This window comes from Chanos chanos, chromosome 5, assembly GCF_902362185.1.
Source record: "Chanos chanos chromosome 5, fChaCha1.1, whole genome shotgun sequence".
Taxonomy (NCBI): domain Eukaryota; kingdom Metazoa; phylum Chordata; class Actinopteri; order Gonorynchiformes; family Chanidae; genus Chanos; species Chanos chanos.
Genome location: NC_044499.1, coordinates 32860886 through 32876990, shown reverse-complemented (window position 1 = coordinate 32876990; position 16105 = coordinate 32860886). Strand labels below are relative to the sequence as shown.

General features: G+C 38.7%; 1 protein-coding gene across 1 annotated transcript in view; it reads left to right on the top strand.

Moving 5' to 3' along the window:
- tcerg1l (transcription elongation regulator 1 like) overlaps window positions 1–13844 on the top strand; it is a 61786-nt gene extending 47942 nt beyond the window's left edge. The window contains exons 6-13 of the mRNA XM_030775924.1: window positions 2174–2256; window positions 3449–3540; window positions 9266–9417; window positions 10327–10405; window positions 11346–11484; window positions 11740–11829; window positions 12022–12140; window positions 13688–13844. Coding sequence (XP_030631784.1) covers window positions 2174–2256; window positions 3449–3540; window positions 9266–9417; window positions 10327–10405; window positions 11346–11484; window positions 11740–11829; window positions 12022–12140; window positions 13688–13844 — 911 coding nt within the window. The remainder of the gene's footprint in view (window positions 1–2173; window positions 2257–3448; window positions 3541–9265; window positions 9418–10326; window positions 10406–11345; window positions 11485–11739; window positions 11830–12021; window positions 12141–13687) is intronic.
- Window positions 13845–16105: the final 2261 nt, after the last annotated feature.

The window sequence follows — 16105 nt, the reverse complement described above, 5'->3', positions numbered from 1 at the left end:
CCTGTCTGATTAGTGTAGTAAATGTTGGCAGTCCGTGCCCCATAGGCACTGCTTGAAGAGATGCTCACAGAGGAATTCATATATCCTCATTCAACTAGTCGCCTCCGGGCATGTTATACAGCTGGCACTAACTGACCAACCAAAGCTTATGGATAGCAAACACCCTCCCTCCCTACTCCCCCCCCACCCTCCACAGATATCTCTGGCTCCCAGAGATGTCACGGTTAGCATCGTACTTATGTTTAATCTATATCCTCTAATAGTACTTTGGAAGTCCTCAAGTTAGTATTGTAAATGTGTCCTTACTGTACAGTACACCTTTGAACCACATGTGGTTTAAAGCACAGTAATTTCATTAACATGCTCTGGCCCCTAAATAGACAGCTTGTTTTTCCTGCCATGTGTTCTGTACATTTAAAGCAGCTCCAAGTGTTTCTGTCATTCTCCATCATTCTTATCCTATAGACTGACTGAGAAAAACCTCTTCTGACTGAACACAATACATTGGCTATTACGTGGGCCTTTTTACACACCCACCATGGAAAACCTTTGAAGAGATGAATACTATCTATCAAACACAATGCCATAAGTATATATGTGTATTTGTGTGTGTGTGTGTGTGTTCATGGAAAAAGGAAGATTATGATGAAATACAATGTGAACTTGTCATAGGGAAATGCAACTGGGACCAGCTGCAGAATGCTCGTGAATGGCTGGGATTATGAGCGCTGCTGTACTATCATACATTATGGTTATTTTGCCTCTGCATTTTTTTTTAAAATGTAAGAATAAAAAAAAATCATGAAACCTTTCAGCACAACACCCGGAGCATCTCGCACATATTTAAAGCCATCATATTAAAGCCCTTTGAAAATGCCTCCTAGGGGCTGAATGTTTGCTTTATGTTGATTGACTTACTTCACAGTATAGCACAGAACCTGGTTTCATTGTGTATGTGGACAGATGAGAATGAACAAAGTCCACAGTAAATGCCAACTGATCATGAGGAGCCAAATGTTTTCAGAAATTCTGCTGCAGCAATGAATCACCTGTTCATTCATTCATTCATTCATTCATTCATTCATTCATTCATTCATTCATTCATATATTCATATGTCTCTCATTACACAATGCATAGGAGCCATCACATATTTAAATTTGGAGAGCTATTGCACTGCTTACTACATTGTTTTAATTCCTGATGTGTACCCTCTGCACTTCAGTCCCACAGAGATCATTCTCAAAACACTGACACACACCTGGGATTTTAAACCTGAAAGAATGACTTCTGCTTTTGTTCTCTTTGGTTACCACTTAAGAAGTTGTAATAAGAGCTTTCTCTCTCTCTCTCTCTCTCTCTCTTTCTGCCTGCCTGTCTTCCTTTTTTTATTAGATTAGATGCAGGACAAAAGACGAGAGTTTTTTATATGTTTTATTCAATCCCTTTTCAAACATGTCACAGCCTATTTTGTACCTAGCCATTGGAATGATTCAGAAATGCTGTCATGTCTTGCTCAGTTTTTCACTCTGTGCAATGAAACTGAATGTCCATGTCATGTATGAAGGTTTTCAGCTATTATTAGATGTCAAAATGTGCCCCTGTTCCATTGATTTGACTGACATCCACTTGGTGGTTGTTGCAATTGATTTGTCCGTTTTTCAATGTCATGTAAGCCTGTATACAGTTTCTCCTGCAAGCATTTCCATTAGCGGCTGGTAAACAATAATATTGTGAATTCTGGAGATATATTGATTTTCCAGATGCACTGAGTCAATATTCATCCAGCAATCAAGCATAAATAAATAAAAATAATTTGCCATACCTCATACATTAATAATAGACAAAGATGTAGATGAAGATGAAGATAATGTCCATTTTAGCACCAGGCTCCTGTCCCCTGTCTATAATAGAGATTTGATTGGATGGCTAAGTGGATGGTGAAGAGCTTAATTTAGCCTGAGATTAACCCACTTGACAACACTCGAATGATACTGTCAGTCATTCTGTTGAAAGTTCTAGTCAACACACAGCTGCTTTTTCTGGTGATTAAACATTATCATCCAATCACCTCCCGCTTCATGACTGCAGGGGAAGAGGCGATGAGTTTTAAAAGGAATTTCAAACTACTCTAAGACTAAACTTGAAGTGCATGTTTTATTCTGTTCACTACAGATAAAAAATTAGACATGAAGAAGCCTTCTTGCAGTGGAGCTTTGGTGCTACGTTCAGAACCAAATCCTGAAGAAAAAAATGAGGTTTGTAATCACAATTCAGCTAATTTTATTAACTCTGTCCAGCGATCATATTAACATAATCAGTGATATCAGTGTAATTAGCGTGTCATTCTCAGAACTATATTTCAATTCAAATGGACTCAGCATTTTGCTGGCTACATGAGAGGAGAAAAGGTTGATTTTATTGGGTCTAATTATGAAGTAACTGTTTGGTTCGGGAGCAGTGTCGATTTAGATAGCTGTTTCAGGGAAACCCCTTCATCCACATCAATTACTTTGGTGTTTTCCCCCATAAGTCATTTATCAGGCCAGAATAAGCAGATGAAGTATGCTGCATCTTTGCCCTTGAGACTTCGTGTAGAGAATCAGTGCCCTGCGTTGGTTGGTCATGCATTTCCTAGATAATTGGTTGATATCTGCAAGTGCACAGTTGTACAAGTCTAAGCCATTTATCATGCAATGATCTCTTTTTCCTCAGACTCTGTTGTTAGCTTAAAGCCGCTGTGAAGGTGAACTTAATTGAACTTGGTGTTTGTCAGATAGATTGGGGTGTATGATAAGAGTGGAGGTAGAGCATTCATTTCAGAAACCTAAGCCGAATTATCATGCAGAACAGCAGAGAGTACCATGCACGGTGCTAAAAACTCATCTAATAATAAGATAATATGTTTTTTTGTGTGTGTCTGTGTGTCGCCCAGTCATGCTATCTAGTTTGAACAGGATTTGTAATATGCTGGGTATTGGATTTGCTAGAGACTGATGCCTACAAATCAACTTTTTAAAATGAGATTTTGCTGCGGTTTTCTGAGAGGCGGATGGACGTTATAAATATGCTCATAGTGCACAAACCCAATTGGTATTCAGGAGTCAGAATGAGGATACACGAGAGTCAATATGAGATAAGTTGGCCTCCCCTAAACATCATCAATAATTTTAACCCTCAGCTTGATGCAGAGTTAAGAGGGAATGTTTATATGGTAACACCACTCCAAAAAAAAAAAAAAAAAAAAGATATGCATTTTAATGCACTGTCATGTTGAATTGCACATCTGACTTAATAAAACACACAAACAAATAGAGACTGTTTATCAACACTGTACCTTGTACATGTCTAAAGATATTACCAACAGCGCACAAGCTACTGTAATATTTCAAAATGACTGTTTTATGGAGTTGATAAAATGTGTATTGCCTGTGTTGTATCGTGCTGTAGGAGGAACCATTCAAGATCGGCATGGAGGGATCAGAGGGCACTCCCAAAGACAAACGACCAGTTGCCTCCACTCCTGTGCCTGGGTCACCATGGTAAACACTTACATATGCCCATCATTTTATTTGGAGCCAAAATCCATTCTCCATTCTTTTTTTACAGTTGCGCAGGGATTGATATTTAAGTACATAGATGTCACTCACTATATGTAAGGTTGGAATGAAAAGCTGGTTTGTCCTTGGTTAAAACTTATTTCAGCAATGTAAATTTTATATGTACACGCACGTATATATACACACACACACACACACACACACACACATATATGTAGTTTAGACCCTTGAGAATTGGCTCCAGCAGCTGTACTCTACTTTTTACAGCCCCTACATGATCAGATATGGAAAGTGATTGATGCTTGCTGTAGAGTCTCACTCTTTGAGCAAAGAACGAAGCTTACAGAGATGAAGTGCAGCACAATTCCAGGGCAAAACAAATCCAATGTCATCCAGACAAAACCTTGTGTGGCAACAATTGCTGTGTTATGCAAGCTGGCTATATTCACTGGCAATGCAGGGTGAACTGTTTTCCGACAGATGTGTTTTCTATTGCACTTGGTGTAATGGTTTATTGGTGGCAGCTTGTGTTGACTCAGAGATCTGAGTTGACTTGAAAAGATCTGCATTAAACATAGCCTTTATGTTTTTCACTCAGCAGAACATGTATCTGAAAAAGAGAGAGAAAGATGCTGTCTTTAACAAGACTATACACAGCACTTATACTGCGCTAGCCTGAAGCAATCTTCACCGTGTAACATGCTTGGTTGCTGAACCAACCTTTCGGGTTATTGTTTTATGAAGTATTCTTTCAGATACTTGGCAAATTGAATTTCCCTACAAACATCCATTTCAGAAACAAACAGGCCATCTGAGTGGTGTGTGCTATAAGTTTGTGTTGTGAATTACGGTATTTGAGGAATATGAAGTCTTTATTAAAACACTTCTAATACACTGCTTGGCTGCGGAGGCTTTTGAGCGGCTGTTAGGATCTAGGTGATGTGTGGGAAGTCAAAAAGAAATGTCGAATTTTTTTTGTCACAGCATCGTGGAGAAGTCATATCGCATTATTTCCTCGTGAATTAGTGAACGCTCCTCAGTGACTGCACTTTAACTTTCATGTCAAGAGGAAAATAGTTGTGCTTGTTGAACAGTTTTTGGTTGATGAGGAAATGTATTGTACAGGAAACTGTTCTTACAGTGTCCGCTAATGATGCAGAAAAAAACAGTATGTGTAATGGGAAACAGTCATTGAGTGTTGAAAAATGAAAAAAAAAGGCCTTGCTACAAGCAATCGTAATGGCTCTCTCTTGAAAATAAGAAGAAATAACTATACATCTGGAACCTGGTCTATGGCACCAGAGCAAATTGACTCACTATATAAGACATTGTGTAGGAAAAGTGGAAAAGCTGACAACTTGATTGTGCAGTCCAACACAGTGACACATTCACATTCAGTGTGTACTGTTTTTTTTTTCCCTCCAGAAAACATGAGACTACAAAATGAAATAAAAGAAAACAGAGCTACTTTTACTTGTTCACAATTTATAACGTAGGAAATAAAACAGTTCTTGCAAAGGAGAGTTTACCTGAAAAGTATGAGAAAAATCAAGTTGTCTTTTCTCTGAGTGACCTAAACTCTTTTCACTTCAGTAAGTTTAGAGCAGATGGAATCTAAAACGCCCTGGGCAGGCAGCCTATAACCGTACCTTCTACAGAGACGGTTTTCAGGCATGGACTTGTCGTCGTGCTCCTGCTTAGCTGTGGAGTCCAAACTGAACATAGCAATACAATCCCTTTTACAAACCCTGCCATTTCTGTCACAGACTGTGTACCATGACACAGCATTAAAATATGATCCATTAATTTTGTATAGCATTCAAGACTACATGAGGTGGTTAATTTTTTTTTTTAGCTTTTAACATTGACTTTTGCACATTATAATTCTGATCATAAGTTACAAAACCACTAGTGAGTGTAACACTCAGGCTCATTTTTGCCTGTTCTTTTACCTTGCTTAATACTTAGCCTTTAAACTTTTTAAAACAGATAAAAACTGATACTCTGTGCTTTCACATCCATATACAAATGACACTAAGTGCACCAGCTGAATAAACGTATTTTACGCATTTTACAATATGCTAAAATAGACTATGGCGGCCAAGATGGTGGGCCAGGGGCCAGCCACAGTACGAGCTCTGGCAATACACCGATTGTTTTTGTTTGCTCTTCTGTTTTTGCTGTTTGTCCAGTCAGTCCTTTGTGTGAATACATATGACTGAAATACATCACTGGAAATTGGGAGAATTACTTACGGTTTATACCTGTACAACCACCCCCTACCTGAAGAGATACGAACAAACACCACCTTACCTGGACGGGGGCAATGGAATTCCACCTGGACTAACTCCCAACAGGAGTCTGTATTCCACCTACGCAGGTAGTGGAGATCAGCGACAGGGTCATTAATCAGCTAGCGTGACATATTTCCAACCTGGAACAAGACCACCCCGACTGAAACATCATGGTGTTAGGAGATTTCAACTGGCTTGACTTATCTAAAGAACTCTGTAATTACAAACAACAAATTGACTGCCCCATGAGAGAGAATCAGATCTTGGACCACCGCTACAAGACAGGCTGTCTGAAATGGCATACTACATCTTGTATACTTGTATACTGATCCTGACGGAAAAGTAGTAAGTAGTATGCAGTACAAGAAAGATAAAAATTTTGCAGTACATGACGGTTACCCGGATGATGTACTACTCTGGTGAAAATTTCCAGTGTACTGCCAGAGCTCATTTCGTCAGGTACTGCATCCCATGATGCAACGCAGTGATTTCCAACTGCCAAAAATTTCAAAAAACATGGCAGACAGCGACAGTTGCAGCTCCAGCTTCATCTCAAGCTGCAGCTCTGAATAAAAATGTATCGGTTGCATATTTTGGTGTAATAAGTCTTCATATGCTTTCTTATAGGGATACTTCTGACAGATGTTTGTTGTAGTCATGTTTTATTTGTTTGTAACAGAACAAATAGCCCAACCGATAGCGAACGTGTAGTACACTACATGAAAGTTCTCATATTTGCATACTGTACTGTATTCTAGGGTGGGGAATAGTGTGCAGTACACAGTGTATACTGGGCCAGTATGCAGTGTGCAGTATGCAGTATTGCATTTCAGACACAGCCACAGTAACATCCACCTATCGTGCGTACACAAAAGCGCCCCTGGGAACATCCAAACACGCAATAATATACCTGGTTCCTACCTACAGACAAAAGGTACAGTCTCTCATACCCCAAACTAGAACTGTTAAAAATGAAAAAAGTGATGCAACTAAAGCACTAATATGCTGCTTTGAATGCACCGGCTAGAGCATTTTTAGTGAGTCATGTGAAACCCTGGACAAATACACAGACACAGTGACATCATACATAGACTTTTGCGAGAACATATGCATACCTTTTAAATCTGTGATATCATATGGCAACAATAACCCTTGGTTCTCATGTGATCTAATTGAATTGCAAAGAAGAGAAAACACTGCATTCAAAAGTGGGGATATAGAAAAATACAAGGCAGCAAAATATGAACTCAGATCTGCAGTAAGGAAAGCAAAAACATTTTATGCCAAAAAAGTGGAGGACAAATTTGTTACAAATAACCTCAAGGCAATATGGAAAACTCTTCAAGAGCTGACCAATTACAAAAAAAGTCACCAACCCCCACTGATGCAGACCCCGAACTACCAGACAGGTTGAATGCTTTTTTTGCCTAGTTTGAAAAGCCTACTACAAACACATGGCCATTCCCAACCTCTCACCTTCCACCACCATTCACGATTGAAACAAATGAGAAGGGTGTTTCGTAAGGTGGGCAAAAACAAAGCAGCAGGCCCAGACCATCTAACCCCAGCCTTACTAAGCCCCTGCTCAGACCAACTGGCCCCAGTCTTCGCGTACATCTATATACATTAACAACAAGAAAAGGCAATGAAATAAAGAAATTTCAGTATATTCAAAATCACTCAGCCAAGAAAAGGTCCCAACTCCCTTCAGAAACTCCACCATCATCCCCATTCCCAAAACAGCAAAAATATCTGACCTCAATGACTAGACTGTGGCCCTGACATCAGTGGCTATGAAGGCATTTGAGTGCCCCTGATGACCCACTGCAATTTGCATATCATCCAAACCGGTCCACAGACGACGCGGTCAACCTGGCACTGCACTTCACCCGCCAACTTCTGGAGTCCAAATATACCTATGAAATAATTCTGTTAATTGATTTCAGTTCTGATTTTGATACTATCACCCTCTCAAGCTGTTCAGGAAACTCTAGGACATGAACATTAACACCTTACTGCGCCTCTGGATCCTGGATTTTTTGAAGGACAGGAGCCAAGTTGTCAGACTCAACAACATCACTTCCCACCCCCTCACCACCAGCACGGAGGTGCTACAGGGATGCGTTCTGTCCCTGTTGCTCTTCTCCCTCTTCACTAGTGACTTTAAATCAACATCAAACTCCATCAGGACTCTGAAATATGCGGTTGACACCACAATCGTAGGACTGATCTCTAAAGACAATGACAACGCCTACAGGCTGGAGGTTGAGAAGTCAGTCAACTGGTGCAGGGAAAATGACCTGGTCCTGAACAAAAAAAAGACTACTGAAATGATCATCGTCTTCAGAACAAAATAATCAATAAAAGCCCCTATCCTCAACAGCAGCCAATCAATTACAATAACCGACTCCTTCAAGTTCCTTAGCACACACATCAGCAATAACCTGAAATGGGACCTCAACACCAACCATCTAATGTAAAAAGCCCAACAGAGACTCTACTTCCTGAGACAACTCAAAGAACACAGAGTCAGGCAGAGCCGACTGGTCCAATTTTACACAGCCATAATCCAGAGCATCTGGTCACTTTCGATTACTGTCTGGTATGGAAACACATCTAAGCGCACAATAAAGAAATGGACAGAATTTTCACCAGATCATAGGCTGCAAACTCCCCACACTGGACTCCCCACGCTGGACTAATCACACAACTCACCATCTCACCAGCAATCAAGATTACGGATGACTCTCTCCACCCAGCTCACCATCTTTTTTAGTGTCTCCCCTCTGGCAGAAGGTATAGCTCACTAGGAGGCAGGACAGAACGCCTTAACTGGAGCTTCTTCCCCCAAGCCATACAGTTGTTAAACACACAAAAGTCAGACTAATTATATGATATGTGGAGTTGTATGTTTTGTCTTTTTGCACTTATGTCCTTATGTTTGCACTTAACTTATACACTTATATGATGTCCTTATTTTTGCACTGGTGTTGTATGTGGTGTATTGTTACAGCCATTCCATCAATACTGAGATTAATTCCAGCAACCTAGCTGTGTAGTAAGAAAAAAAACTTTGAACTTTGAACTGTAACACATTGCTTCAGCAATACAAGTTACACTGTAAACAGGGCCATAACCCAACCAGCTGAGTGTTGTAAACGCTTCAGTGGGTGTTACAATTTCAGGTTTACTTTAAGTTAAAGTTAGGGTTAGAGTTGCTTTAAACTGACCAGTGGTGTTTGTGGGGGTGGTACCCACATAGCTTGGGTTATCGGGCTTGTTTATATTCCTGACATAAGTGAAAGCTGGTCATCCAACTTATGATTTTTAGCATTTTTAGTAATTACTAATGTCATTTACTGAACTCTTTGGATTCTTGTAAAGACTGACAGACTCTATCTGTAATTTCACAGGTGTGTGGTGTGGACAGGAGATGACAGGGTCTTTTTCTTCAATCCCACAATGCAGCTGTCTGTCTGGGAGAAACCAGTTGATTTAAAAGACCGTGGCGATCTCAACAGGATCATTGAAGATCCACCGCATAAACGTAAAAAGGATTCATTAAGTGAGTTAACGATGCTTCCATAGGAAATGATTAATGATGATGACCCTCTCGGATGCTTATGAGTTCCCATTTTTTATGCAATATTTTATCCATATTTTAGTTTATCAGCTAAAGTTGCAACTAGCCTATGTATTTATGTCATCTACTCCATTCTGCAAACTATTTCTCCCTGTTCAAGTTTTAATCGGATGAAAGGGGTCTAGGGATTTAATCCTTCAATTACCTTTTTTTTTTTTTTTTTAAAGAATCTCTAAATCAGTGAATGTATATGCCAAAAAACAATAACAGCAACAACAGCCGAAGATGCCATCAGGCTGTGAGCAGGTGTTCTCAGGCCTTAGCTAATAAGGACTTAGCCCTTGCCACTGCTTCTGCAAATATTGAATCAGTTGAGGCTCTCGTGTGGATGTCATTATATGCTTGACTACACTTCCCTGAAGGTTGCCCATCTCTATTGATTTAGCCTTATTGCAAGCAGAGGGAGATTAGGTATTGACGATTCTAACTATTTGAACTTCAGACAAAGCAGTATGGGTGAATTAGCTTCCTGTCTAAATATATAATAACCGGACATTAAGACGGATATGATCTGAGTTGCACTAAGTTATTGTAACTGCTTTGCTCAACCAGTGGTCTTATCTTAAAAAAATCTGTAAAATTTTTTGAGTAAAAGCACAAACCAAATTTGTTGAGTGATCAGATCCTTATATTCAGAATTATACATTATCCCTGATATCCTTTGTGCTAAATTGTGAAGTTCAGTTCCTTGATGATGAATGGCTGGTGTTTTTGTTTTGTTAAAGGAGAACGTTTGACAGAAAAGAGATTTGTAGATCTATAAGAAACACACTGAAATAAGTTTAATCACTGGTTCTGCACTGATCTGATGCTTGTCTATCTGTCCGGCAGAAGATGGTTTAAATTCACCCATGGCTGATGATGATGACGATGATGAAGATGAGCACAGTTCAAAAACTAAGCGGAACAAGTGAGTGGGTTGAGCCTGCATGACAGTTCATGAGAAAAAAGAAATGCTTGACTGATTGTCCTGGGGACCAAGCTGATCTTGTTTTTAGCGATAACTGTATGTTTTGGTAGATGACACGCGGATCACTCAGCCCAGTAACAGTACCACTCCGGGCTATCATTGGGTTTGGATTGGTACCATTTGCATTCTCAGCTTAGTGCTCATCATTTAACAAGAGAAACAGGCAAGAGTTTCTACGAAGACTCAGACTGTTAAACCTCCTAATCATTCTGGGGAAAATGACCCAACTATCAGTCCTCAGCAATAACACTTTAAAGACAAACATGAAATGGTACTGAAGTATTACACCTGTCCTAATGTCATAGTCCTGACTGATTTGTTTTATTATTATTCTTATTTTTATTTTCTTGAATTTCGTGGGTGACATTTAGTGTTAAAAACTTTGTCAATAACATTGTATTTGAATTTGACATAACATTCATCATGGAGTATCAAATGCAGTCAAATGCAGTCATTTGATTTTTAACTACTGAGGTTAGATGACATGACAAACTAAGATTTAAGCCGAAACACTGTTGATGGAATAACCTCACTGTGGCTAAAATGTCACAACTTTGGGTTATGTCACACTAAGATGTCAAATAAAATATCACTCTAGAACATTCACTACAAGTCAAAATGTCTTCTGAACTGTCCATGCACTTTAGTATTGAAACTAACAGCCATTTACCTCATCCCAAATGTGGCCAAATACCAGGTCATCTCCTATGGTTCAGTGGTCATTTGCTTGTCACTTTGAGCTATGTGGAGCTTTCTTTTTTATTAAATGGGTGTATTATTCTGTGCAACCTAAACATTACCATACTAAAGAGTATCACATTGTACTAGTGCAGGGTAATGTTATGAGATGTTTTTTTTTTTTTCATTTTGTTCTTCTCAGACTGGAGGATTCTGCTGAATGTGCTGTATCATCTGAAGACAAGGATAAAGAGAAGAGTGTAGAACCATCTCCTCACAGGATGGTCCTGCCTTTGGAACTGCGGATCGCACACTTCAGGTCCATGCTGCTGGAGAGAGGGGTAAAACCATCAGTATCAATGACACAACCAATAGCCAAACAAACCTGTCCGATTGGAATCCTAACCAGAACTTCATTCAGTTTGGATCATTCAGAAAAAAAAGTACTTTCAACCAACAAAAATAGCAAACCAAAAAAAACCCCAAAAAACTGTCAAATAGGAAATGTCTTCTAATACAATTGAGCCTCACTGGAGGCTTTTACAAAGCATGAAAATCTGTGATGTGATAACCACATTTTTTTCTCTCTGATCCAGGTGTCAGCATTCTCTACCTGGGAAAAGGAATTGCACAAAATTGTATTTGATCCACGCTACCTTTTACTGAGCTCTGAGGAGCGTAAGCAGGTACCGTGAGGCAGGGACTGGCGGTTTTCATCTCGTTGCTGATAACAGTCATTCACCCACCCACAGACAGTTTCTTACTCAAATTTTTTTAGTTTTTTTTTTTTCTTTTTAGTTCACTTTGAACTTCATATTGTCAACATCTTTCTCAGGACCATAAAACACTTGACCTCTCTCTTTTTTTTTTGCCTGCAGATTTTTGATCAATTTGTTAAAGCCAGAATGAAAGAGGAATACAAAGAAAACAAGAGCAAGCTGCAGCAAGCGAAAGAAGAATTCAGAAAACTTCTTGAAGAGTCCAAAATTACATCCAGGTAAAAATTACCGGGGTTATGGGGAGCCAATTAAATCTTTACTCTCACTATGGAAGAATGGAACACATAGGTCAAGAATGAAGACACTTTTGACTCTATACTCAAGGCCTGAATATTTCATTAATTCATTTGTTTAGTGAATAATTGATAGAGGAGGAAGAGGTTGAGTTTTTTTTTTACTCACTTTGTTTGATGCTGACCTTGTCTACTCTTGATGGTCTCTCACAGGAGACCACCGAAACTTCAGATGAAAGTATGGTTGCCGCGGTTTGGATTAAGCTCTCTTTTTGAAGTTTTTTAAGAGTGAATGAAATGGGACTACACTTTAACAATACAGTTTTTTAATGTTGAGTAAGAGGACAGCACACTAGCATCTTAAGTGTGGCACAAAAAGATGATGGCAAGTCGATTCCCAAAGCTTTTCTCAAAAGAAAGTCTATGTTCTTAAAGATAGTGCTAAAGCTGAATGACTGAATGAATAATCAAATTATTATTGGGGAAACATACACACACACATACACACACACACACATACACCTGCTCTGAAGACTGAACATCCTTGTTTTTTAAAACAAACTGTCATAAAGTTGTCAACACTGCATCTCAACATGAGTATCATTTAAGGATGTGAGAGGAGAGGACAGAATGGTATATACTGTATCCCACCCTCCATCTCTGTGAAAACTGAGTCTGAAATTTAAGTCCTTTTCATAGTTTTTTAGTTCTTGCAGAACATCCAGGTGCCAAAGCGCTACTTGTTCCTGGAAAGTTTCCTGGAAGTTTTTCATCAGTGATATTTGCTCATGATAAAGTGGTGTTATTTTCATGTTTGGCTTTTCTCTTTGCAGTATACAAACTTGATATTTATTAATATGATATGATATTATTAATACATTGTCATGTCATTTTTGATCATCTTCATAGAGGTAGGAGTTAGTTGGATCAGAGAGCTAATTTTATGTAAATATACACAAATACACACACACACACACACACACATGCACATGATTGGTTGGCTAATATCATGAAGAAAGCAAGTTAGAACCAGCCAGCTGAGTCTGTTTTGTATGTTGGTATATCTGGCTTGTTAGACAGAATTTGTGGGGGGAAAAAAACAAACCAAACCAAGGGAAAAAAACCCACCTTTTTACCTCTGTGGGACTTCTGAGAGATTGCGATCTCCTCGAGTATCTGGACTCTGTGAGGTGCCCTCGACTTCTGGGAGTGGTGAGATGTTTGGCCTGTTTTGTGCCAAAAGAGAGCACCTTTTATCCTCCCATGAGTCACAGCTGCGAACAAAAAGAATATTGTGCTGTCTCTCTCTCTCTCGCTCTCTCTCTCTCTCTCTCTCTCTCTCTCTCTGTGTATCACCTTAAAGAGGGCAAACATAAAAATAACATCAACTGACCATAAACCTCTCCGGACAAAAATGACATTCAAATTGCCAAAGAAACATTTTTAAATTTCATTTTCTTGCAGAGTAGACTGTTAATGAGAGTGATTTTTGAACATCTGTGGTGACTGTAAACAACCTTTTTTTCCTGAAGGTCAACGTTTAAAGAATTTTCCGAGAAGTACGGCAGAGATCAACGATTTAAACAGGTGCCGAAGAGGAAGGATCAGGAGATGCTCTTCAATCAGTTCATCAGCTCGCTGAAAAAACGTGATAAGGAGAACAGAGTGAGGCTGAGGAAGATGAGATGAAGGTGGATGTAAAAGAAACTTCAGAATATACTGTGAACAGTTCACCACACTGCTTGTCTTTGCCAGAAATTACTACAATATGGCATTCTGTCACTATTCTTAGAGAACTGGACGAAGGTGAAACCGAGCTATGGTTATGATCTTAGTTTGTTGTGAGCAGAATATATTCAGAAATTGAGCTACGTCTTATTTTGGCTCTTCAGAGTGAGGGGTGATTTTTTTTTTCAGAGACTGACTGTGTTTCATATTGAAGCTCTATTTTGAAAATTCAGTGTTTCAGATGTTTGACCAACATGAATTCAAAATGTCTTTCAGTAAATATATAGTGGTATTGTATGAGGCAGCAGCTCTGTGAATTCATGTACAAAGTGATTTAAAAAATGTAATTATGGGTTTTTTTGCCCCCTTTTTTGTGTCCTGGCCCCGTAATTCCATGGAAAGGGAAATAATGACAGAACAAATAAATATGTTTGAGTATTACAAGGAGCTGTTCTTGTCAGAATCTGTGAGAATGACACGCTAACGTTCTGTTTTGATGGATTTTTTTTTTTCAAATGTTCAGATGTTTTCAAATGTTGTGGTTTAAAATGTTACAATATAGTGAAAAAAAAAAACAAACAAACAAAACGAACAAAAGAAAATAGTTAGGCTCCCCTGAAGAGAGAGAAATTATTAGAGAAATTGCCATAAATGTAAAAAAAAAGAAAAAAAATCATAAGTAGTGCATATCATGTATTGACGTCGTGAAGATTTTGAACAAGGACTGTTGTGTTGTTTTTAAACATGTTGACCTGATCAGTCATATAGAACTTTTTTGTCATTTAATTTATTTTCTAATAAAACCTTTTTCTTTTTTTTTTAGGTTGTTTGATTAATTTATTACGTCGAATTATACTGTTACAATGTAACAGCTGTACCTGTGTTTATTTTGTTGGCTCGCCACCCCATTTGACTTTTTTCGCCATCTCATTTGAAACTGTGAAACGGTCTGACATCTGGTATTTCTTTTATTCACTTTTGTCCTCGTTTATTTCCAAATAAAATCACTATGTTGTGTAAATCATGGAGGAAAGAGAGGAGCTTGTTTTATTGAAAATTAAAGTCAAATTAGTTTGAATGGCACATCAGCCACAACAAAATGAAGTAGATGAGAAAAGCTTGCCTTAGCAGAATGTGAACACTGACAAATGCATCAGAATTGGACCTTTGGCTGAGGGAATAAAATGAGCTTGCTGTATGCAGGGCTTTGATCATTTTAGGCAAACATACAAATGCAGTTTTGTGCTTTTTTCTTCTTCTTCTTCCTCTTTTTTTTTATTTGCACAATTTAATGAGAAGTGGCAGCCAATCTCCATGACAACCTTAGAGAATTGAGCAGGAAAAGAGCATAGCGTTAGCGTGAGGTTGCATAAGTTCTTGTAAGTGGCATTTATACTAGACTGAACTCATACAGCATGGCTTTTAGGATAAGACGTGGATTCGGCTCATTCATTTTCAAGGACAAACATAGACCAAGATGCTCTCATTGGCCTTTGGGTTCATTCAGTTCTCTGACTCATGAGGAGACAGAAAACATATGGCCTTCAGTGTCAATCGATCAGTCTTGGTCCGATCCCCTGTAACACTATCTGCCATGAAGCAAAGTCGGCAAAGTCATTAACGTAACGTATGACCGTAATTAAGCACCTTATCTCCACTCTTCTCTTATCATACAAACTGCAGGCAACATCACAACACTTTAAAAAGGACACGCACACACAGACAGAAGACGAGAAATGTACACATACAATGTCATTTGTGTTAGACAAGTTCATATATTTGATTCTACTGGTCATGAGAAAATCTCAAAGGGAGGCTAAATGAAAGGAGTAATCTGAGGTAAAAGGTGATTTTCTCGGTCTGACTCCTCCGAAGAATGAAGACCTGCTGAAGATGGAGATGATGAGTTTAATTATGTTCCTCACATAGCAACATATTTTGAGACTTGTACATATGAGCAGTGTTATAAAAGGGACCAGGCGAGGTTATGAACTGTGGTAGCACCAGATGGAGGTCTCCAAGTTTATGGAGTGTGTGTTTTTTTAACAGTTATTTTTATAGCTGTGTATCACATTATGTTTAAGAGAAATTGTACTGGCACATTGCTTTTGTACTGTTGGCATTGGGTTTAGTGTTTGGCTAAGCAGTACATATATCTTTTAAAACACTGTCGTAAAAAATGGCTTTGGTCATTGTCTAAAAATAACTTTTAATGTAAAATA